Genomic DNA, 23,855 nt, shown 5'->3' on the forward strand with positions numbered 1-23,855 from the left:
TCGGGGACCTGCGCACTGTGGACAGGAGCCCCGACCCCCGTGACGTGGGCCTCAGTCACCCAACCACAGATCACCCGCCTGGGACCCGCACCTCCCCGGCCGGCAGCTGGGCCCCGGGCTGCCCTCCGGTGCGGGTCTGGCGGGCCTGTCCCGGGTCACCCTTGGGTGGGTGTGGAAGTTTGTTTCCTTCCCCAGAGTCCTTTGCCAGCGTCTTTCCACCATCACCACCCCCACCCCCACTCCACCAGGCACCCCGCTTCTCTCCCGCGCCTGGCTGGGCTCCACAGAGGACAAGAAAATGATGGTTCACGCCTGTCATCCTAGCTACTCAGGAGGCTGAGATCTGAGGATCGCGGATCAAAGCCAGCCCAGGCAGGAAAGGCTGTGGGACTCTTCACCGGAAAACTGGAAGTGGTGCTGTGGCTCAAGTGGTAGAGTGCTTGTCTTGAGCTGAAGGGCTGAGGGACGCGTGCAGGCCCAGAGTTCAAGACTGACCAAAGAAAAGAAAATGATGAGGGGCTGGGAAGGTGGCTCAGTGGTAGAGCGCTTGCCTTGCATGCATGAGGCCCTGGGTTCGATTCCTCAGCACCACATAAGCAGAAAACAAAAAACCGGAAGTGGTGCTGTGGCTCAAGTGGTAGAGCACTCGCCTTGAGCTGAAGAGCTGAGGGACAGCGCCCAGGCCCAGAGTTCAGGCCCCACGACCGGACCCCCCCCCCAAAAAAAAAAAAGAAAGAAGAAGAAAATGATGAGCCAAACTGTCCTTTGCGCTTGCCCCAGGCGAAGCAGAGATTCCCCGGCAGAGGAGGGCCGAGGCCCCCCCACCCCATCCCCAAGCAGGACTTTGTGATGCCCAGAAGACCTCTGACTCTCTGGGGCAGCTCAGCTGGAGCTTCAGATGCGCACAGGCGCAGCCCCTCCCCCTGCAGGTGCAAGGGTGGGGTGGGAACCCAGGGAGAGGCTGGCAGCCTCCAGTTTCTGAGTAAGGTAAGATGTTAGGCTTCAAAAACAGGGTGGGCGTTAGATGAAAGCAGATTAGCCTTTGTTCCACTTGCCTTTTCCCTTAGGACAAAAGTCACTTCTTCCAAAGAGCCTTCCTGAATCACTGTGGTCCCAGGTCTCAGGGTTTATATACTGGATGGATGAGTTGATTCTCACTGGCTGGGGAATTTCTGTATTTCATTTCTCTTAGCCCTGTTTTCCCAATCAGTCAGCAAGGACTTGGGGAAGAGATTAAGTGTTGTCTCTTGTCTTTTCTACCTAGCATCATATAATTTAAAGTTCTGTACTATGACATGCTGTATATGGTTTAGCTTTAGTTAGTTTATATATAGTAAAGTATAGTTTAGATATAGTCAAAACCAGCACTTGTAAAATGAAACAGTCTTTGTATCACTGGGGCAGTTGGGGAGGGGGGAGGGGGACAGACTTCCAATTAAACTGTTCATATACCACTGCAGGGAAGCTCTGACCTGGTTTCAGCAATGCTAACTACCAGCAGGGTGCTGGTACTCATGCTTGTAATCCCAGCTACTCAGAGGATCTGAGGACCACCACTCAAGACAGCCTAGGCAGAAAAGTCCATGAGACTCTTATCTCCAATCAATCAGCAAAAAACTGGAAGTAGAGCTGTGGCTCAAGTGGTAGAGTGCCAACCTCAAGAGAAAAAGCCAGGCAAGAGTGAGGGCTTGAGTTCAAGTCGCAGTATCGATGTCCACTCACACAGACACACACACAAGCAATCTAAGATTCAAGAGTAGCAGTCCCTGGTTTGTAAGAATGTGATGGCTGAGGAATCAAGAGCCTGCTGGGTCCCGGATCTCTGCCTCTAGTCTCAGCAGAGCTCACCCACTGCCTTGTTTTGTGGGCCCCACACCTGGCCACTGGCCTTTATCAGTGGAGAGTAACAGACTGGAGGCACTCTGAAGGAAGGCCAGCTCTGCCACCTAAAGCACAGGTGCTCCCTGAGCAAGAGGCTGGGGTATGTCTGGCCCTCCCCCCAGAGGAGCAGGGGAGGAAGAAGCGGATCTCGCCAGAGGAGCCACGGCAGGAAGGGTAGCCAGCAAGTTACCAAAGCAGAGAAATGGAGGAAGGTGAAGTCCTTCCCCCTAAAATCAAGAGAATCTGGGTTAGATGAGGTCATGAGAGAGAGGTCCATGTGGAGGGAACGTTCGGCTGAGTCATTCTAAGAAGAGACACTGGGCCAGGCACTGGTGGCTCTTGCCTGTAATCCTAGCTACTCAGCAGGCTGAGATCTGAGGATTATGGTTCAAACCCAGCCCGGACAGGACAGTCTCTGAGACTCTTATCTTCAATAAATCACCAGAAAACTGGAAATGGAGATGTGGGCTCAAGTGGTAGAGCACTGGCCTTCAGTGAAAAAACTCAGGGACAAATGAACCCTAAGATATGTATTCAAATGTTTTTTTTTCTTTCATGCGATTGTTTCTAACACATTTATAAGATTATTTCTTTGTTGCTTTGTATGTCCCTCCCCCATGGTATAACCCCTGCTTTCACTGTATTTGATGTTGTTATAATTTGTGGAGGGGAAGGGAAAAAACAAGTTGTTTAAATAGGGATACAGGTGGACCCATTGCAACAATGAGACGTACAAGTTGTCATAAACGAACTTTACAACTTTGGTGGGGGGGGGAGGATGGGATGGGAAGGGGAAACAAAGGAGGAGGCTACAATGCTTGATAAGAAATGTACTCATTATCTTGCCCATGTAATTGTAATCCCTCTGTACAGTATTTTCACAATTTAAAAAAAAAAAAAAGCTCAAGGACAGCGCCCAGGCCCTGAGCTCAAGCCCCACAACTGACAAAAAAAAAAAAAAAAGATACTGGTATACTCTCACCCCCCCCCACACACACACACACATACCACACACCACACCCATGAGCAAGCAAGAAAAGACCATAGTCCAAAGGCGGCTGGCTGCAAACCAGGACTATTGATCTGGGACTTCCCATGCCCACAGCTGGGAGAAACAAAAATCAACTGTTTTAAAGCCCACAGTCTATGATAGCAACCTGAGCTGCTGGAGACAGCAATGCGGGGGCACTTGGTGCCTGATTTCTAAGCATCACAAAGGCTCCCAGGGCTTAACAGAATGAGACTCAGGCCTGGCTGGTTTGACTACAGAATGGAAATGGAATGGACTGGGCCTGTAGTCCAATTTGGGTTGTGCTGTTTCAAGCAGGACAACCAGAGGGAAAAGGACAGAAATGCACACAGTAGTTCCTGTAAGGAAGGTCTGCCCTGGGCCATGAAGGCCTAGTGCAGATGCCTCCCTACATCTTGGTTAAGTTTCCACCCAGAGTCTGTTACCTAGGGAACTGGCACACCTGGAAGCAGTTACCTCCCTCTAAGGTCACATCCTGGGCCAAGCCCCCCACCCACCCCACACCTCCCATTGGACCAGGGGAGGGTCCCAGGCCCTGAGGTCATATCTGGATCCAGTGTGGCCACACCTCTTCCAGTCCCTGGCCTGGATAAGTCCTGGGGGGGGGGGGGGGGAGGGGGAGTTGATCCTTTTAGGCCACACCTCTCCACCATCCACTGGGGGGGGGGGGGGGGGAAGGCCAGCAATTAGGTAAATAAACTTCTTTTCCTTCCTGAATGCTATATGGTGTTCTCTTCATCAGCTACCTAATGAAACCCAGTATATTTCATTTACCTTGAAACCCAGTATATTTCATTTACCTTACAGCTGACACAGGCCAGAGTGAGGGCTGACATCTGCACTCAAAGAAGGAGCAAAGGGAGGGACTCGAAAGAAGTAGGAAAGGAAATAGAGAAGCCAAGGGTGTCCCTTGGAGCCTCCAGGAACCTTCTCTGGGTCCCTTGGGCAGGTGACCCTTAAACCCCTCAGGCACATCTCTAAACATGAAGTCCTCACTTCAGAGAGAACATGGGTTTGGTAAGAGGTGATAGAGACCCATGCGCACCTGGAATATCATTAAAGGGCTGCTTGCAGAGAATGGAGCACGAAAGCACAGCACTGTACGTACAGTCGTACAGTCGGCTGAAGGCCTAGATGGAAGAAACAGAAAATAAACAAGTGCAGCTGGGCGTGGTGGCGCATGCCGCTCATCCTGTCTCCTCAGGCGGCAGAGGTGGGGATGAGTGCAGCTCCAGGCAGCCTGGGGAAGATCAGCTCAACCAATAAACACTGGGAAAGATGGCACCCAGCTGTCCGCCCAGGTACATGGGAAGGGTATAAGAGGGTCCTGATCCAAGCCAGCTGAGGCGTAAATATGAGGCCTTATTTAGAAGATAATTTAGGCAGCAGTAGCTGGGGACTGGCTCATATGAAAGCGCTCAAGGGCAGGGGCTAGGTGAAGATCTGGCGTGGAAGGACGTGTCCCATCTCAAGGATCAGAGGGCAGGAGGGACTATGGTAGGTGGCAGGGACAGATGCTTGAAAGCAGGGGAGAGGGGGAGAGGCCAGGCCTCACTACAGGGAGGGAGCCCAGGGGCTGCTCCTGAGCCAGATGACTGAATCCAAGCTCCAGACGTCAGAGCAGGAGGTGGCAGTGGGAGGGCCTGGGGTCCCCCCACCTAGCCCCCACCTTGGGAGGAGGCGTCCACTCTCCCCTCCTTCCCCCCAGCCCCGCCCTGTGCTGCCCTGCTCATCTGTCCATTTGCTTCTCCCAAGGATCCCGCCTCCGTCTTTCCCCATCCCTTGGCTTGTTCCTAGGTGGGTACCAGTGTTCTGCGGTGACTTGTAGCGGGAGAGGTCCCCACCGCACCCCACCCCTCCTCACTGGAGGCCTATTCAGAGATCTTGGACCTGATGGAAGCAGTCCTTGGGATCAGGAGGGAGATTTAGAGAGCACTGTTTAGGGGGATGGAGAGCAAGGCTGGAGCTGGCCCCTGGTCATTGGTGGTCAGTTCTAAACCAGACAAAGCCCAGCTTCATCTGGGCAGTTTTTCCTCTTACAACTGTGAGCACTCATCTCCTGGACTCTAGTTCCAACTCCCCAATCACAACACCCCCAGCTGCACGCATGCGTTGACCAGGCCCCACTTCCCATGAGGCTGGCCTGGCCCTGCTGCTGTTCCCCCCCCCCCCCGCCCCCACACACACAGTGTTCCATGCACACTGACCCAGCCTGGTCCTGAGATTGTGCTAAATCCCAATCCACGGCACCCTCTCTCCAGCTCCTGTGAACGATCCTCCACTTGCTCCTCACCTCAGCCTGCGGGTACCATGTCCACGCTGTCCTCCACCGGTGACCCTGTCCTTTCCCCCCTCAGCAGCCTCGCTCTGAGGTCACCCGTGGATCTGTGTGTTCTTTGAGACAGAATCACGCAGATGTTCAACGCAAGAGTTGCACAGCCAGGCAGGCCAGGTTGGGATGCTGGAGCTACCATTTCCTTCCTGGGCCTTCAGCGGTTCACGTACAACCCTGTGCTTTAGAGTCCGCATTGTTTAGGAGGTGATGCTGTGAAAATTCGCCAATATTTGCCAGAGGCTCAGAATGAACCAGACTTGCCACGGGCAGTGAGGCACAAACTGTGACTGTCGCCTGTCTCCCGGCGGCCCTGCTGGCCCCATCTGTGCAGGCTGAGCCGCAGCCACCGTGTCGGGTGTTGGGTCCCCTGGCGTGACACACTGCGTGGGACCTGAACACCTGTTTGGGAGATCGGTAGAAAATCCTACTTGATAGATAATGGGTAAATGGTGATTTTGCCAGGTCATGTCTTGTTTTTTTTCCACACCAAAATCAAAAATGCCAACACCAATCTGTGCCACACTTATAGTGCAAGAGAAAAATGGAGTAGCCGCAGCTATTGGGGGTGTAGAAGTTGAGTTCTGGGCTGTCGATCTTTGGCGGCCTGAGGCTCTGGATCAATGAGCGTTGACTTGCCAGGCAGAGCGGACAGTGACCAGCTGGGAGGAACACAAGCTAGACCCTTGCTGGTTTTCTGGTGTCTGTCATCACAAAGACAGCTGTGCCTTTGCAAAGTCACCCCTGTGGGTGCCCAGTGTCCTGCTCCCTAGAAAACTTGTCTGTGCTCGGGGGCTAGGCAGGCCAGGTGCTGGAGAGCAGCTGATAGGAATGGTTGGTTCAGCTGATAGGAATGGTTGGTTCAGATGTTCATTTGTTTTATTTCCCATAAAAATAGCACGCAGAGCACTGGTCTTGGCCGTACTCACAGACACACATACACAAGCCCCTCTAAGCGGATATGGGTCTCATGACTGCCCCAGAAGCAGAGCCCTTTAATCTGTGACCTCTCAGCCTATGACAGCAAACCCTCTGGGGCCGAGGATACCCAGACACAATGCCCCTGTCCAGAATGTTCTGGACAGTTTTGTTCTTAGAAAGCCAAGGCCCAGAATTCTTTTGCCTCCAGATCCTGGAGCTCCCTTCCTTTTCCAGTATATTCCTGAGGATCAAGGCTGTTGTCTGGGTGCAGTGATGCAGGCAGCGTTTGAAGAGGTGTGGGCCGGCGCTGGTGGGTCTGGTACGGGATAGCCAAGACTGAGTTTCCGCACAGGGCACGCCAGCGTGGCCCTCAGGCTCAGTGTCTGCCCTCATCACAGCTGGAAAAACAACCAAAGCACAACCCACTCAGGTGTGGGGGTGCCAATGCCAGGAAGGACGAGGGGAGAGCCCAGAGGGGCAGTGGGTGTTTGCAGACTGGAATCTGACTATCTCTCCTTGTCACTAGGGAAGGTGGGCAGGCCTCTGAAAATCCAGGCCCGTCCCTGCCACCCCGGGATGAGCAGGGGAAGGAGGGGTGCAGCTGCACACTCTGTGCATTCAGGGAGAGACACCTGTCCCCTTCCTGTCCTTGGTCCTGCCTCAGAAACGCTCCTCTTCTGATGGGGTTTTGAGATTCCCATGTGAAGATTTGGAGTCGGGGGTGGGAGGGGGCCAGTCCTGGGGCTTGAACTCAGGGCCTGAGTTTTTGTGTTCAAGACTAGTGCTCAGACAATTAAGCCACAGTTCCACTTTGAGCCCTTTTTTGGGTAGTTTAGTGGAGATAAGAATCTCACCAACTTTCTTTCCCTCAGGGGCTGGCTTCAAACTGTGGTCCTCAAATCTCAGCCCCTGAGTAACTAGGATTACAGGTGTGAGATGTTCAGAATATTTTATGAGATGTGTACACACTGCCACTCCAGAGCAGCATAAAGAGTTACAGGACGTAAGTTTTCACTCACCAGCCCAAAGACCTTTCTAGCAACAGAGGTGTTCTGAGGACTGGAAGTTGTCTGGAGGAACCCAGCGCCCCTCCCAGGAGGGGCATAGGACTGCCCCGCCGGGGGTGGGGGTGTGTGTGGAAGGAGACCTGATGCTTTCTATTTCTATTATGTCTGAAAGTGTTAAAATAGAAATGTAATAATTCTAAGTTTTTTTTTTTGTTTTTTTTGGGGGGGTCTGGTCGTGGGGCCTGAACTCTGGGCCTGGGCGCTGTCCCTCAGCTCTTCAGCTCAAGACTAGCGCTCTACCACTTGAGCCACAGCGCCACTTCCGGCTTTTTTCTTTTTGCTTATGTGGTGCTGAGGAATCGAACTCAGGGCCTCAGGAATGCAAGGCAAGCACTCTACCACTGAGCCACCTTCCCAGCCCCTAATTCTAAGTTTTTGCTTCACCATAATGCTAATTTTGAAAATACTGCCAAAAAGTGCTATCAATTTAATGAGGTTTAGACATACTGTAGACTGCAACATGTATATTAGCTATACTTTCGCATACTTTCAGCTGTGTTTATGTGTGTATGTGTGTGTGTGTGTGTGTGGTTACTGGGGTTTGAAATCAGGGACTGGGTACTATCCCTTAGATTTTTTTTTGCACAAGGCTGGTGCTCTACCACTTGAGCCACAGCTCCTCTAGCTTTTTGCCAGTTCATTGGAGATAAGTGTCTCTGACTTTTCTGCCCATGCTGACTTAAATCTCAACCCTGGAATCAACCTTCTGAGTAACTGGGATTACAGACAGGAGCCAGGGCCGGCTCAGAATCTAAAGTCAACAAGAACTTACAGGCAGCCAATCAGAGCAGGGCCACCCCAGATCCAGCCAGCTTTTATTTCTTTTGATTTTCCTGCTTCAGCTTGAGGCGCCACCCTGATAGTTAAGGTAAGGGAAAATAAAATGAATGAAAGTAAATTGGTATTTGTCTTTTTTTTTGTAAGAAAAACCCAAAGACTCTAAAGACAAATTTTACTGAAGCCTCACTAGCCACAGTGCTGGAACATGAGCTTGGTGGGCTTCGGGGAGACTTCTCCCTGAGAACAGGGATGGGAAGGGAATGGATTTGGTTAGATGACCAGTGTCTGATAACCCAATGATCTGAAATCAGATTATTCTTTCAGCATAAGACTAATGCTGCCTTAGAAACTCAGTATAGGGGGCTGGGAAGGTGGCTCAGTGGTAGAGCACTTGCCTTGCGTGCCTGAGGCCCTGGGTTCGATTCCTCAGCACCATATAAGCAAAAAGAAAAAAAGTCAGAAGTGGCGCTGTGGTTCAAGTGGTAGAGCGCTAGCCTAGAGCTGAAGAGCTGAGGGATAGCACTCAGGCCCAGACCAGACTGGAAAAAAAAAAAAAAAAAAGAAACTCAGTATAAATAAATTCTCCACATTTGTAATAATACACTAAGCAGGGCACTGGTGGCCTACACCTATAATCCTAGCTGCTCAGAATCACGGTTTGAAGCCAGCTGGGGCAGGAAAGTCCATGAGACTCTTATTTCCAATTCAGCACAAAAATCTAGAAGTGGCACTGTGGCTCAAGTAGTAGAGGGCCAGCCTTGAGCAAAAATGCTCAGGGACAGTATCCAGCCCCTGAGTTCAAGTCTCAGGATCGGCACAAGAGAATAATGCATTATTTGGGCTAGAGGTGGGGCTCAAATGGTAGCGCACCACCCAAGCAAGCAGGTCCTCAGTTCAAACCCAAATTGCCCCCCAAAATAATTCATTGTATTCATGCTAAATGTCCTTTCCCCCCCCCCCCCCCATGTCACTGACTTCCTCCAGGGCAAACAGTGGAGTGGCAGGGCAGGAATCCCTTCTGGCTTGTGCAGGGGAGGGCCCAGGCCTTGGGAGGTCTGATTCAAGGCCTGAGGCCCAGCCCCTCACCTGGGACCTTTGCTCACCTGGCCTCTGGCTTCGCACTTGCTGTGTCTGTAACAACCTGTTTTCCTGCCAAGCACCGGCGAATTCAGCAGACCAGGGTGATTTCCTTGCTCACTGACTCACACCCAGGTCACTGGTCTTTTTGGCAGGTTCCAGAAAGAGGAGGCTGAGTTACTACCACCTACACAGGAAATATCCCAGAACAGGTGGGGTGGAAGAAAAAGCTGAACAAACACAACAGAAATCACAGCTGAAGCTGTGTGGCTGTTTTAACCTCAGAACTGAACAGGACTTGGCACTGGGAAGGGGAAAGGCCACAGCTCGCTCAGCTGGCTCAGCTCTGTCTGAGAAGTCCCGCCTCCTCCAGCTTCCTCTAGTTTCCTCCAAATTCTGCCTAAGCCATTCAGTGCTGGTGACTCATACCTGTCATCTTACCCACTAAGGAGACTGAGCTCTGAAGATCAAGATTCAAGAATGCACTAGCAGACAAAGCAGAGAGACTCTTCTCTTCAGCTAACTAGCAAAAAGCTGTAAGTGGAGCTGTGGCTCAAGCCGTATAGCTTTAGCTTTGAGCCAAAAAAAGCCACGCCAGAGTGCATGCCTGAGTTCAAGCCCCAGTACCACAACTCCTACTCTCCCCTCCCCTCAGAGAGGCGGAGACTGCACTCAAGGGCCTGGTTGTTGCCAGAGCCACGCCCTCAAGTCCAGAATGCTTGTTTTCATCTTGGGCTGCTTTACAGTTTAGTGATGGCATGTGTGCTTCACATGTTTGAGCCCCCAAGTTTGATCCCCAGCATGGCAACATACAACTAAGAGCCCTGGCTAAATGAGGAGGTATTCGATGATTCTCAATGGCCCATGCTCTGTCCTAGAAAATGCCCCGTTGTTGGTGACTATGGACGTATCAGTACTATTAACCACCCCGAGTAGGAGCTCATGCATCAGAAGGCTCCCCACTGCAGTGACTCCATGCAGCGGCTCCAAGCAGGCCTGCTCATCCCCAGCCCCACTGCCCCCTATGCCCCTGTCCAAGACTTTTGGGACCTGGACAACGGGCTTCGCTACTCATGCTGCATCTGGTAGAATTTACTCAGCTAAAAAAGCCATCCTTACCTCAGTGCCAGGGCTGGACGGGAAGCAACGAGGTGAATACTTCTATTTCTGCTCTTCTCTCTGCTTTTTCTTTCCTCCTTTCTGCCACAGGCCTGTGCTTTCTTCCTTTAGCCTATACAAACCTGTGCCACACGTGCTGCCACCCAGGCAGCCTGATAGCAGAGGGAGCAGCCTCTTTAGGATCCTCTGAGAAAGAGCCCCTGGGACCCTTTGTGTGAGTGTGTGTGTGTGTGTGTGAGTGTGTGTGTGTGTGTGTGTGGCACCAGTGATCACACCCTCTTGCTTGACTGCTGACCAGGGAGGCAGCTGGAACCGGTGAGGGCTGAGGGGAAAAGGACCCCATACACTGGGGAGACTGCGCGTCCTCTCCCCATGCCTTTCCCTCCTCTGCTAGGCCCAGGGGATGAAACTCCAAGACTGGGTAGCTGCTGAAATTACATCCAACTCTGCATGGCAAGGAAACGGATTTTGTCTTTAAAGCAGCCTTTGAGGATCTGACAAGAGATACAAATCCTTTCTCCAGGGAAAAACCAATTGCCCACACAGTTTGCCTATGATCTATGTGGTTGTTTCATGCAACCCTTTTTTTTTCTTTTCCTAATTTTACAGGACATTGCTTAAGAATTCCCATTTTAGCCAGGTGCCAGTGGCTCATGCCTGTAACCCTACTATTTAGGAAGCTGAGATCTGAAGATCATGGTTTGAAGCCAGCCAGGGCGCGCCGGGCGGGTGCCCTTCCGCTGGGCTAGACCCCCAGCCCCACCCCCCCATGAGACTCTTATGTCCAATTACTCAAAAAACAAAAAACCCCAAAACAAAACAAAAAACCAAACCTGGAATTGACACTGTGGCTCAAAGTGGTACAGCACTAGCCTTGTACAAGAGCTCAGAGACAGTGCCCAGGCCCCAAGAAAGTCCCATGACCAACCAAAAAAAAAATTCCCGGTCTAGAAGTTATAAGAAGCTGCTGCTACCAAAAATGCCTCGACAGCGGCTGGAAAGCCTTACGTTCAAATAAACTTGCGCCCACCCCCTTCCCGGCCTCCCCTTAGGAAAGTCAGAGCTAACTTCATGCAGAAGAAAAGGATCTAGAGCAGATCGATTCCTCAGTGACAAAGTGCAATTTGCCAGCTCCATTTCCTCTGGGCCATATGCTTGTTTTGTGGCACCATGCTTTCTGGATGTGGCTGTGTGACAATGGCAGAATAACCGCTTAGTTACGGCCAGACGCTCAGCCAGCCGGAAGGGATTGAAACTCATTGAGAATTCAGTCTCATGAAGATGAATTGTTTCTTTGCATTAGTAAACGTTTGTTGTGCCTCTTGCTCATGCTAGTGTGGACTGATAGTTTTCCATATGGAATATTTTCAAATGTTCCCGTTTCTTTCAGCCAACAGGTGGAGACACGTGTCTATGGGGTATGCATATGTGGCTCAGTAAAGGGGACCCACCAGTCAGGACTGGTGGAACAACTCCACTGTGAAACAAACCAAACCTCCAGACTCAGAGAGCAGCTTATTTGTTACTCATGCAAGGAATCATTTCTTCTATATGGTCCAGCCTTCTTTAGACTTTTTTTTTGTGCCAGTCCTGGGGCTTGAACTCAGGGCCTGGGCTTTTTTAATTTTTTTTGAGATTGATTATATAAATTTTACAAATTTCACAGTATTGTAGGATAGTGATAAAGTCACAAACACATTCTAACCTTCACAAGGCAAATTGACATTATCATGGTCTATAAAGTCTGTGAATTCTGTAAGCTTTGACAACTATTTCTTCCAAGTCGGGTGATACGTACACTTCTTTCCTTTTGCTTAGTGTAAACTGTTCCTTTCCCTCTCATCCCTCCCTCCCACTGCTGCCCTGGAGTTGCTTAGTTCATTTTCAGTGTCCAGTGCAGCTGGTGTGTCCCTGAGCTTTTGTGCTCAGGGCTTAGCACTCTAACCCCATGGGTCCACTTTCAGCTTTTTACTTGTTAATTGAGTATTATGACTGTACTGAGTATTATGACTGTATTTGTCCACCATTCCTTTTCTATTCATCCACCTCCACTCCACTTCCTCTCCGCTAAAAACTTGTTACAGCTTCCCATTATTCAACTGTTAATCGTTCAAAGGGCTTAAAGCATTGAGTTCCACTTCTGCTTGTACTATATTAGCCAGTGCAGTTTATCAGGAAGGAGGTATTTATCCAATCAGGAGAGAGAACCTGTGCCCTTTGTCTTGGTGGGCCTGGCTTCCTTCATTATTTTTTTTCCTTTTCCTTACAAATGGCATAATTTCTTCCTGATGGCCCTCAGCTCTTTTTGTCAACACTTACTGTATGTGAAGAGAAGAGGTGGAGAGAGAACGCTGGCAATTATACGCTCCAAACTGCATTTCTTTGACCAACACAAGTCACATACAGGATCACTGACTGGGAAGTAAGATGCACAGTGGGTCCGAGGAAGAAGGGAATCAAAAGATACATGTTACAATGTCTGCCTGAGGGAGGATGGTGCATGCTGGAAAATAAAACCATGTTTTTATGTGAATGAGAAAAATCACTCCCACCTTAGATTGTCCACTGCCAGCTTGGATGCTGTATTGCCAGAGGCTGTGCAGGACTTGAATCACAGAGGAGAGAAACACAAGCTCAGCCCCAGGATGGCTACAGATCCCTTCTGAATGCAGTTTCAGGGCCTACTACAGAGAGGCCTCGAGCAGAGGGCCCTGCGGCCTTACTAGCTGAGGACAGAGTTGGGGAGTTCAATGTGGCTTGAAATTAAAGTGCAGAGATAAAGAAGGGAGAGGAAGAGAGGAAGGAGATGGGAGAGAGCTTCGTTTATCCATGCTGTTGTAACAAAATGTCCCGAAGCAGATAGCTTACATGCAACAAAAAACTCATTTCTCAGGTCTGGAGGATGGCAAGTCAAGATCAAGGCTGTGTGTGGTGAGGGTTCCTCCTTATAGATGCCCTCACATGGCCCAGAGCAGACAAGCTGTGGGAGTCTCTTCCGGAGAGGCACTCATTCTGCTCTTGAAAGCTCTGCTGGCAGACTTTGGCCCAGCAGTGCACAGAAGAGCAGGCGATCCCCTAGGAGCTCTGAGCAGTTATGTGAGCAAATGATGTGAGCCAGAGATACGGTGCCTGAAAACCAGTAGGCGGGTCACCTGCTCCCAGAATGCCACCAGAACTCCCACTGGGCTGGATATAGGACAGTTTCAGCCAGAGTGCAGAAACACGAATATAGGGCATCTGACAAGATCCTTAGAACAGTGTCACCTTAGTAGGAGACAAAATTACTTCATGCTAAAAGGCTGCTCCCTTCCCTCTATAAGGCTTCACAACAAACCCATGATCCCAAACTGAAAACAGGGCCCATTATGCAGTTATTCCCTACTCCCCTCCCAACCTGAGGCTCGGGACCTTGCACACTTCACTTGGTGGGACGGATGGGATGCATCCTTTGCTTATTCACCTTGTATGATGTTTGTGTCCTAGTGGCTTCTAAGTTTTAAATGTTTTACTACTTTCAGTAATACCCGGCAGCATTTTTGGACTCCCATTTTTGGGCAGGCTCTCCCAATCCCTCCTCGGAAGATGTGGGCATGTGGAGTGGCATGTGGTCAGGGTGACAGCGGCCTGAGCCAGCATGTTTCCTTCCACCAGGACAAGGAGCCTCGGCTGGTGCGGGGAGGTCTGGACCCAGGGCACGTTCCTGTCAAGCACCAGTCTTGCAGCACCTGCTGCTCCCTCTGCTCCCACAGGGAGGAGAGGAGGCCTCTGTCTGCAGTGCCAAGTGACCTCGGGGGACCAGTGACCGCAAGCAAAGCGGACCACATTCTCTTCTCTGTGTGACAGCAAGGCCAGCCTTGTTTCAGCCAAGGTGTGTGGGGCATGATAACCATGCGGTGGGCTGACATTGGGGGGCTGCTGCTCTGGGGGGGGCGGGGCAGGCAACTGGTATCATCTGCTCAACAAGTGGACTCTTCCACCATGCCTTTCCTCTCTCTAAATACACACCTACTGCTTGTCTACTGCCAGGATTTGTGAAGTTCATGCAGAACTGTGATCTTGTGAAATCTACTTCCTGCAAGTGATTAAAAATCAAACCTCAACATATTGAGAACCAGCTTTGGGAAAGAAATAAACACTGCCTGGTGCTGGTGGCTCATGCCTGTCATCCTAGCTACTCAGGAGGCTGAGATCTGAGGATCACAGTTCAAAGCCAGCCCGGGCAGAACTATCTGTGAGACTCTTATGTCCAATTAATCACTAGAAAACGAAGTGGCGCTGTGGCTCAAGTAGTAGAGAGCTCGCCTTGAGCTGAAGAGCGCAGGGACAGCCCAAGCCCAGGGTTCAAGCTCCACAACCAACCGAAAAAAAAAAAAAAGAAATATATACCCTGTCACTGAAATTTTGCCACCCAAAAGAGAATCTTCCAAGTAGCTCATGGCTTCTCTATGCTTTTGGTTTTGAGTTCTTTCACTTTTTCTTTTCTTTCTTTCTTTTTTTTTTTTTTTGGGTTCCGGTCATGGGGCCTGAACTCTGGGCCTGGGCGCTGTCCCTCAGCTCTTCAGCTCAAGGCTAGCGCTCTACCACTTGAGCCACAGCACCACTTCCAGCTTTTTTCTTTTTGCTTATGTGGTGCTGAGGAATCGAATCCAGGGCCTCTGCCATGCAAGGCAAGCGCTCTACCACTGAGCCACCTTTCCAGCCCCGAGTTCTTTCACTTTTTCTAGCTCATATAAGCTACCACTGTTCTAAGGTCCCGTGCCATCTCCTTTCCCGTGTTCCTGGACCTTCCTCCTGCCAGTTAAGTCAGTACATGTGTGAGGCAGCCCAGGGCAGCATGGGTCTCTTCCAGTGTCCCAGGTGATTGCGACCAGCTTTCAGGACTGGGGAGGTGCCCAGGCCCAGAGTTCAAGCCCCACAACTGTCCAAAAAAAAAAAATCTATGGAACTAAATCATTGATTCATGTCAGCAGAAATGCTGAGGGACCATTTTGGGCAGCTAGAACAAGAAACAACAACAATAACAACAGGCAAAGAAACACCAGAGTGTTTTGAAAAAGTGTTTTGAGAATTTACTGTACAGTTTTTTTAAACAATTTATTTATATGTTGGCTTCTACATGCTTTTACATTCGTGTAAAATATACATATTCTTTACAATTTGTACATATATTAAATGACTGTATCATAAACATTGTTCTATGGGATTTTATAAAAGAAAGATCAAGTGGGGAAATCTACTTATAAAACATGAACAAAACCCGTGATACTGAAGAACAAGAAGTTCTCCTATTCGTGTTCACTGAGTTCCTCCTCTACCTATTTTTTGGTTTCATTTACTTATGTGGGCCCAGACTTTGCATTCTCTAGAATATAATCATTAGGTCAGGTGATAAGGCAGTGGTGGAAGGCGGGGCTGGTCTGCAGGAGGGAGGCAGTGAGTGGGCAGATTTCAAGCCTACAGCGTGCTCTGTGCCATTAGCGGGTGTATTGGGATCGGAAAATCCCATCTTAAAGTCAGGACAGTCGGAACAAGTATCACTTTGCTCTTTACGCTACTGCAGGTTGTGCAGGCACTACTCAATGCAGTAGTTCTGAATGTTCTCACTTGGTCTGTGTATGGGGGGGTTTCATCTGGCTTTCATCTGCTGCTTTATACCTCCAGGTTATCAGCAGCATGCCTCCTCCTGGCTGATGGGCAACTGGAGATCAGGCCCGGGAGGCTGGAAGCTTGAAGAAGCTGTCCTTCTCCAGCTCATGGGCACAGGAGGCAGGACGGCTGTCCATCGGAGGGCAAAGCCAGAGAAGCTCTCAAAAAGTTTCTAACTTACTCTCTTTAGTATGAATCAGCCTCACCCGGAAGACAATGCTGACTGCATGGAAGAGCAGCGCGGCACAGGACCCCGCAGGCGTGGGGCCCTGCGCTCCCCCCTCCCGAGATAGGAGCACTTGGTGACAGGTGTGTCCTGGGAGGGTGCCGACTGTCCTGAGCAGCCAGGAACCCAAAGGACCGAAAGTTATAAAAATATACAAACATATATATTTTTATTCTGGCATAGTTTATAATTTTAAGAAAGCCATTAGTAATTAATTATCTGACATTGGGTAACAACTATAAGATCACCGTAACATAAGCTTCGATTCTATGTAAAATATTGGTGGAGGGCATCCCCTAATTCTCCATTCAAAATCCTAAAAATTTAAGTCCTTCCAAAAATAGAGACAATTTCCATTGGTTTAAATAACGAGATGACCATCCCTCAGCAGTGGACGTAATTCACTAACAACGAAAAACATTTGTGAAAACCCTCTTTTGTTTTTGGTTTTCTTTCTGTTTGTTTCTTTCAGGTTTTCTTCATGAGAGGGAGGAAGACAAGATGACTGAGTGACATTGTCCCAAGTCAGAAAGAAGCACTTGGGCGTTTCTTCGTGTCTGGTCTGCTCTGCTCTACATGACGGGGAAGCGGCTGAGGGCCTGCCTCAGCTTCTCTGCGATCTGGCGAGAGAGTAAAGCCACATGTGGAGACACGATTCCGCGTGACTCCAGCACCTCCCACCACCCACACTTCGCATGTGTCAGGCTCTGCAGCCAGTCCATGCTTCCTGTTGCTCCTCACACCCACCTGGTCTGTGCTTCGGTGGGGAGTTGGTAGGGAGACCTCCTTCTCCACAGCGGGCCAACCGTGGTACCGCTGTCCAAGGAGAAGCCTTCCTCTCTGTTCCCAACTAGCCCATGGGCGGCACTGCTCCCTGCAGAGTGCAGTGGCTCAGGCCCCTGTGCTGGCCTCTGTCCCTTTCTTTCTCTGATAAGTATGAAGGCCGAGCCTCCCTAAAGGACTGCAGCAACCAGTGACCGCATGGTGTGTGGACTGCAGTCAGAGCAGGCGGTGCTGCAGTGTCTCACAGACGCCAGCCATGCCTAAGAGGCCGGGAGGTCTGTTGTCCCTGGGTCCTAAACAGCTGAAGTACATGGTAGAACTCAATACACGTTTGCTCCCTGAGCAGACATGTCACATGCCGGTCATTTAAGTTAGAGCTGAGGTCTGGCGAGCTCTATTACTTGTTCACCTTTATGCAGAGACAGTAATGAATAGCTTTTTAGTTTGAATTCCAAAGTCATTAATTAAAAAAAAACAAACTAGGGCTGGGAAGGTGGCTCCGTGGTAGAGCGCTTGCCTTGCATGCCTGAGGCCCTGGGTTCGATTCCTCAGCACCACATAAGCAAAAAGAAAAAAAAAAAGCCAGAAGTGGCGCTGTGGCTCAAGTGGTAGAGCACTAGCCTTGAGCTGAAGAGCTGAGGGACAGTGCCCAGGCCCAGAGTTCAGCCCCACGACCGGACCCCAAAAAAAAAAAAAAACAAACTACTTAACGGGAGTCTTTAATGCCCATTTGCCAGAGGATTAGGAAATGCTGCAGTGCTCTTTTTTTTTTCTCCTACTTTACCTGCTTCGACAACAAATCTTGCTAAAACTTAAAAATTACTTACAAAGCAACATCAGAATTTCACGAGGTGCCCTTCCAGTATTTTCTCAGACACAAATGCAATCTGAGGACACGCAGAGACCACTGGCACCGGCTGTGAGGCTGCTGCGCGAAGCTACCGCGCTGCTGCAGGGGCACGCGGCTCCCGCTCCCACCTCACGCTCGCTCCCCCCCTGCACCAAGCACGCCCTGGCTCCTTCCAGCAGCTCCGCAGGAGGCTGTGGTGGTGACTCTCATGGGCAGGGCTGTGAGCTGAACACACAGCCCCAGCCCCATCCTCACAGCTCAGCTCCACGCATGCATACAAGATCTGTTTTACATATACTCTGCTAGCCAAAAACATCATGACACAGAAGAATGAGGTTTCAAGTTTTCTAAATAAAGAATTTAAGATTTCTTTCTCTCTTTTAGAGAGAACATGGAGACTTGTTTGGTAACTACCTTTGGCTTCCTCCCCAGCCAGAGGAGAAGCTGGTGTGGAAGAGGGGGAGGCGGGGGGGGGGGGGTGGAGGGGAAGGCGAGGGGACCTTACCTCACTCACTGTCCCTGTGCTGAGAGAGGGGAATCACACAGGATTTCTTGGGGCTTCAGAACAACATCTAATGCCTCTTCCTCAGAAAAAGCCCTTTAGACCCAGCAATACCCCACAGGCAGAAACCCAAGCCTGCGCAAAACTTAGTCGCCTCTGGCTTATTTCTTAAAGATTAAAGATCATTACGAGATACTGACTTGACTAGTCAGTTGCTGAGCACCAACCTTCCTGTGCTTGGAAATGTGTGGGAGGTGGGGAGAGGGGAGACGAGGGGGAGGCGCCTCTTACCGTTTCATAGAACTGTACTTGCTGCTCCAGGTAGAGGCGGATGACACTGTTGTAGTCGTAGATCCGGTTACTGTGGAAGTGATTCATCTCAGCTAAAACGAAAGCAACGAAGCCATTAGTTTCCCTCAAGATTTCAAATGGCAACAGCTGGCTTCTCCGCTTGGTGAGACTTTGCCATCAAGAGGACCTAATCCGGCTGACAGTGGCCCAGGGCCAGTTCTTGGCACATGGATGGACTGCGGCTAGAGGAGTGGTGGCAGTGGCTTTCACTGACGTGCTCATTAGGTACTATGGACATCCTTGCCCCTGCCCAGGCATGTGCCAGGCATGTGCCGGCCACGCATCATGAAAACACAGGGGCGGCCACTCGCTGCTCCTCTCCACAAGCACTCCACTCCAAATGTTAACGAATGCCTTTCTTTTGCCAACAGTCAAACTATGTCTAAAACGATTCCTATAAATTCTCTTTACTCCACAGTCCTGATTATGCAAGTTATATTGCTAAAAGCTGGGCTCTGGGATTAAATATAGCACAATATTAAGGGCTATAAAAGCAGTTTTCAGTGTGTCTATAAAAAGTATTAAATGTACCGATTTAACAAGCTGTCATTCACTGAGCTCTACCCAGTAAGTGTGAGCAATCACACTGTAGATTTCCTCCTGCAGGGAGGGGCTCATGACAGCCTTTAAACCGGTTCTAATTGGATCGTTGCTCACACTGGGTTTCTCTCCAGCAGGAAGGTCTCCACTGGCTATTCTTAGCCCCGCTTCTTACCTTGCAAAGCGTAAGACATGGTGCCCACTCGCTTCACCATAGTCTGTTTGTCCTGTGGAGTGATTTTGCTCGTTGCAACTAGCTTGTCACTTTCCTTCACCTTTTCTATGGCTCCCTGTGAGGCAGAGAGTGCAACAGTATTAATGAGGCAGAACAAAAAGGCCTAGTCATTAGCTCAACGCCCAGCAGTGATGTCTAGCTGTAATTAAAGCTACTGGGACAGTGGGACAGGAGAACCTTGGGTTTGACACCAGCTGTGGAAAAAAAAAAAGGTAGGAAGACCTTGTCTCAAAAACAAAAATGAGAAGAGTGGAGGCCAAGGCATAAGGCAGAATGTTTTCCTAGAATGTCTAAGGTCCTGGGTTTGTACCACAAGTTAGTTAGGTTATATAGACAGACAGACAGACAGACAGTGATATTAACCTGTCCTTGGCCCTCAACAGGAAAACACTGCAACAACAAAAACAGAGAAAGGCTTCTACGTTCAACTTCCTTCAACTCTCTGGGAAGTCAAAGGGCTGCTGTTTTTGAAAAACTGTTACTAACCTAAAGTTCAAGTTAGTTTAATGCTACAATAGAAAAGAAAACCAAGTATCATACTGTCTCTCTAATATCTGTAAGATGCTGATATTAATTGTACATAATAGGGAGGCAGGCCTTGGTCGGTTCAGAAAGTCATGTGGTTAGGTACATTGCAGTGCATGTAAGTGCTCCCCCTGCCCCGCTGAGTATTTTATGAGCTGGTGCTTGAATGTGTCAAGCACAAGGCAAGGCCGGCCTTTGGATCTGTAAGAGGCACTGAGTCACCCTAAGTTAACCCTGAGAAAGAGGTAGTTGTTTCTCACTCCAGTGTTACTGCTTACTGTTTAGGGTGTCAGGAAAGAAGCACTCTACATTCTATGCACATATTAGGTTCCATGCCTAGAGCTCTAACTGTGCTGGCATTAAATGAATGCTACCAGAAGCTAACTGTGAGGTTTTTAAAAAACATTTTAAAAATTATTATTATCTTTTTTTTTTTTTTTTGGGTCCGGTCGTGGGCCTGAACTCTGGGACTGGGCGCTGTCCCTCAGCTCTTCAGCTCAAGGCTAGTGCTCTACCACTTGAGCCACAATGCCACTTCTGGCTTTTTTTTTCCTGCTTATGTGGTGCTGAGGAATCGAACCCAGGGCCTCATGTATGCAAGGCAAGCGCTCTACCACTGAGCCACCTTCCCAGCCCAAAAATTATTATTATCTTTAAGTAGTTGTACAAAGAAGTTCCCATTCTTCCAAACAGTTATGAGTACACGGTGTCTGACAACATTGCCACCCATCGCTCCTAACCCATCCCTCTACTGCTGAGTTTTTACATTAAGCTACCTGAAGTTATACAAAGTTTTTTTTGGTTCTTAAATGATGCAGCGTATCTTAAACTGGCCACGTGGCAGCGGTGCTAAGATTGCAGAACAGCCCTTTGTAGACTTTCCTAACAAACCCAAGGCGGTGCTGATGCACTAGAGTCTGCATGCCAAGGTGATGAAACACATTCAGGACTGAGACAACATGGAGATTTCAAAAGGCAAGAGGAAAACTAACCAGAATTAAAGCGCGAGAATGCCTCAAACCAATTTTAAATGTAGTTTAAAAACTTCTGTTATGGAAATTGTAATTATTCTTTCATCTCCAGTTCAAGGTTAGTTATAGTGAAAGTGAGGCCAGCCTGGACTACATCATATAAGACTCTGTCTCAAAGAACAACCAAGAGCAAAAGATCAACATTGAAACAACAGACTCGGGGTCTGCCAGTCTGCCCGGAGTCACCTGGCAGGTGTCCTGTGTGTGTGTGTGGGGGGGGGGGGGGGAGGAGGGGGGAGGGAAGGAGGGGCAGGGGAGGAGAGGGGAGAGGGGGGATGTTACCTTGTGAGCACCAATGATGTCTGGGAAGCAGCCAAGAAAGCCTTTGTACTCGTGGTTGCACTCCATCAGGAAGTGAAGGTCCTTCTTTGGCTGCAACAAGACACAGGCTGGCTGTTACAGGGAGAGGGACTCAGAAAGTCAAGGAAAAGAAACTCGTCTATGTGGGGACTGCATTAGCCAAAACGCCCAGGTGTTTGTGTGCATGTGTGTGTATACAAAAACTTAATTCAAGAAGTCATTTGAACTTATTTATAGTTCTACCACTGAATCCCACTAGCTGGCTTTCCATGAGTCTCCTGGACATTTCTTCACAGGCTGGCTTTGAGCCTTGATTCTCCAGGTCTCAGCCTCCTGAGTAGTTAGGATTATAGAAATGAGGTAGTATTATCCTGCTTATTTCGTTTTTAATTTAGGGATTTGAAATAACCCCTGTGATTATCCTTTTACAGGAACTTATTATCTGTTATCTGTACAAAGAACTGAAATTGGTAAAGACTTTAGTAAATAACACAGGCGTGCCCTAGGCTGAATCTGTGCTGTGTGTGTACGTCTCTGTGTGTGCATGCATGTCTGTGTGTGTTTCTGGGGATAGAACTCAGGGCCTCCTGCAGGCCAGGCAAGCTCTCTACCACAGAGTTACACCCCTAGCCCTCAATTTTTCTTTTTAATCCTAAGAACCATACAAAGTAGGCACTACTTGCCATTTTAGTTGAGGAAACCAAGGCTCAGAAAGGCAATTAATAATCCAGGCAGATCTGAGGCAGTGTTCTCTCGTGTACATTATGATACTGTGATGGCTAAGAGCAATCCAGAGATGTCCATAATGGAAGGCATTCACTTGGATTTTTTTCTTCTTTTAGTTCTGGAGATGGAATCTAGAGCACCACCAGTGCTAAAAGCAAGCACTCTTCCCTGAGCAATAATCTCAACCTTGTTAGGCATCTTGATGACACATCAAGACTTTTCATCCATTTTGGTATCCAGAGATACACTATTCTCAAAGACAACACAGGCACAGAAAACAAGAAGGCCTTTCTATGGGTCTGTCTGATTGTGTGGACTGACAGCATAAACATTAGCTGGGCCGTGTGACTGCATCAGTACCTGCTCTGCTACAAGAGTGGCAATCTCCTCGTAGGTCTTTCCTGCTTCTGTGATTGCATCGTTGAGGTCGGTCTCACCTAAAAAGATTGACAGTCTCACCAGCAGCTCCAACTTGGTATTATCTTCCTTGCTTTTCATTAAAATAAATAGCTTTGTTCCACACCTTATTGATATGTACTAGACATTTTCAAGCACTTTTATGTGTTGTTTTTTTTTTTTGGGTCCGGTCGTGGGGCCTGAACTCTGGGCCTGGGCGCTGTCCCTCAGCTCTTCAGCTCAAGGCTAGCGCTCTACCACTTGAGCCACAGCACCACTTCTGGCCTTTTTCTTTTTTCTTATGTGGTGCTGAGGAATCGAACCCAGGGCCTCATGCATGCAAGGCATGCGCTCTACCACTGAGCCACCTTCCCAGCCCTCAAGCACTTTTAAACTAGTGAGTCCAGTCTTGTGAATCTCCACCAGTTTCTTGTAGGAGATTGTGGGTACCCTGGGGAGATTAAATCTCTGGGGAGATACAGGCTAGAAAGAAAATACAACAGATTATCACCCTCCACGGTGAGACCAAGGAACGGGCCAGTAACAAGGCCCTTCAGTGTGGTTACTGTTGGCTGCAGGAGCCTGCGCAGGGGAGCGGTCAGTGAAGACATGTGCTCTCAAATGCAGCAATGACCAAACTAGATTGGCCAGGGGAGCAGGGCAGAGGGCTTGGCCTATGGCTGCCAAATGCAGTTAGGAGTAAGCCCAGTAAGGTGACCATATAAAGGGTTAAGAGAGGCTTGAGGGTTCCAAATATAAAGAAACAACAAAGGAGATGAAAATATCAGTTCCCAGGGAATATACATCTGACATAACATACTGTAATCCACAGGTGTATATAATTATGAAGTCTTACTAAAGAAAACAAAAACAACCCCCAAAAACATATACCTTGGTAACCACTAGAACTAAACACCGTTGCTAAGCCCTGTAACGCCTTTCCTATCTTCTGGTATTCCTTGGGTAGTGCTGAAAGAGAAGAAAGAAGAAATGGTTAGCTATACCTCTGAGCAGACTGAATGGATACAACTGTCTTTTTTTTTTTTTTGATCAGTTGTGTGACTTGAACTCTGGGCTTAGGCCTGTCTCTGAGTTCTTCAGCTCAAGGCGGGTACCCTACCACTTAAGCCACAACATCACTTCCGGTTTTTTGGTGGTTTACTGGAGGTAAGAGCCTCACAAACTTTTCTGCCCCGGCTGACTTTGAACTGTGATCCTCAGGTCTCAGCCTCCTGAGTAGCTAGGGTTACAGGTGTGAGGCACTGGTGCCTGGCTACAACTGTCTTTTAACAGCTGTTACTTCCTAGTAATAGACATTAGAGCTGACTAAAATAGTGCATAGTCTTTAATAAAATGCTGGTACAAAAATGATGAACAGATTACTGATTTCTTCAATTAATCTTTTAAATCATTATTTCATTGCCTAATTAGTGATGGATGCTGCCATGCGTCCATCCCCTGCACTCACTGGATGGAACACAAATGAAAGGACATTCCCTCAGGGGGCTCCTTGGGGAAAAGGCGCACACACACACAC

The 23,855-nt window shown here is 49.1% G+C and overlaps 1 protein-coding gene across 1 annotated transcript in view; it reads right to left on the reverse strand.

Moving 5' to 3' along the window:
* Nucleotides 1-15,251: 15,251 nt before the first annotated feature.
* Snx9 (sorting nexin 9) overlaps nt 15,252-23,855 on the reverse strand; it is a 61,238-nt gene continuing 52,634 nt past the window's right edge. The window contains exons 13-18 of the mRNA XM_042702077.1: nt 23,210-23,287; nt 22,283-22,359; nt 21,179-21,268; nt 19,281-19,395; nt 18,506-18,597; nt 15,252-16,699 (exon numbers count right to left, since the gene is read on the reverse strand). Coding sequence (XP_042558011.1) covers nt 16,652-16,699; nt 18,506-18,597; nt 19,281-19,395; nt 21,179-21,268; nt 22,283-22,359; nt 23,210-23,287 — 500 coding nt within the window. The 3' untranslated portion in view covers nt 15,252-16,651. The remainder of the gene's footprint in view (nt 16,700-18,505; nt 18,598-19,280; nt 19,396-21,178; nt 21,269-22,282; nt 22,360-23,209; nt 23,288-23,855) is intronic.

This window comes from Dipodomys spectabilis, unplaced genomic scaffold (assembly GCF_019054845.1).
Source record: "Dipodomys spectabilis isolate Male_0828 unplaced genomic scaffold, ASM1905484v1 ptg000302l, whole genome shotgun sequence".
Lineage (NCBI taxonomy): Eukaryota > Metazoa > Chordata > Mammalia > Rodentia > Heteromyidae > Dipodomys > Dipodomys spectabilis.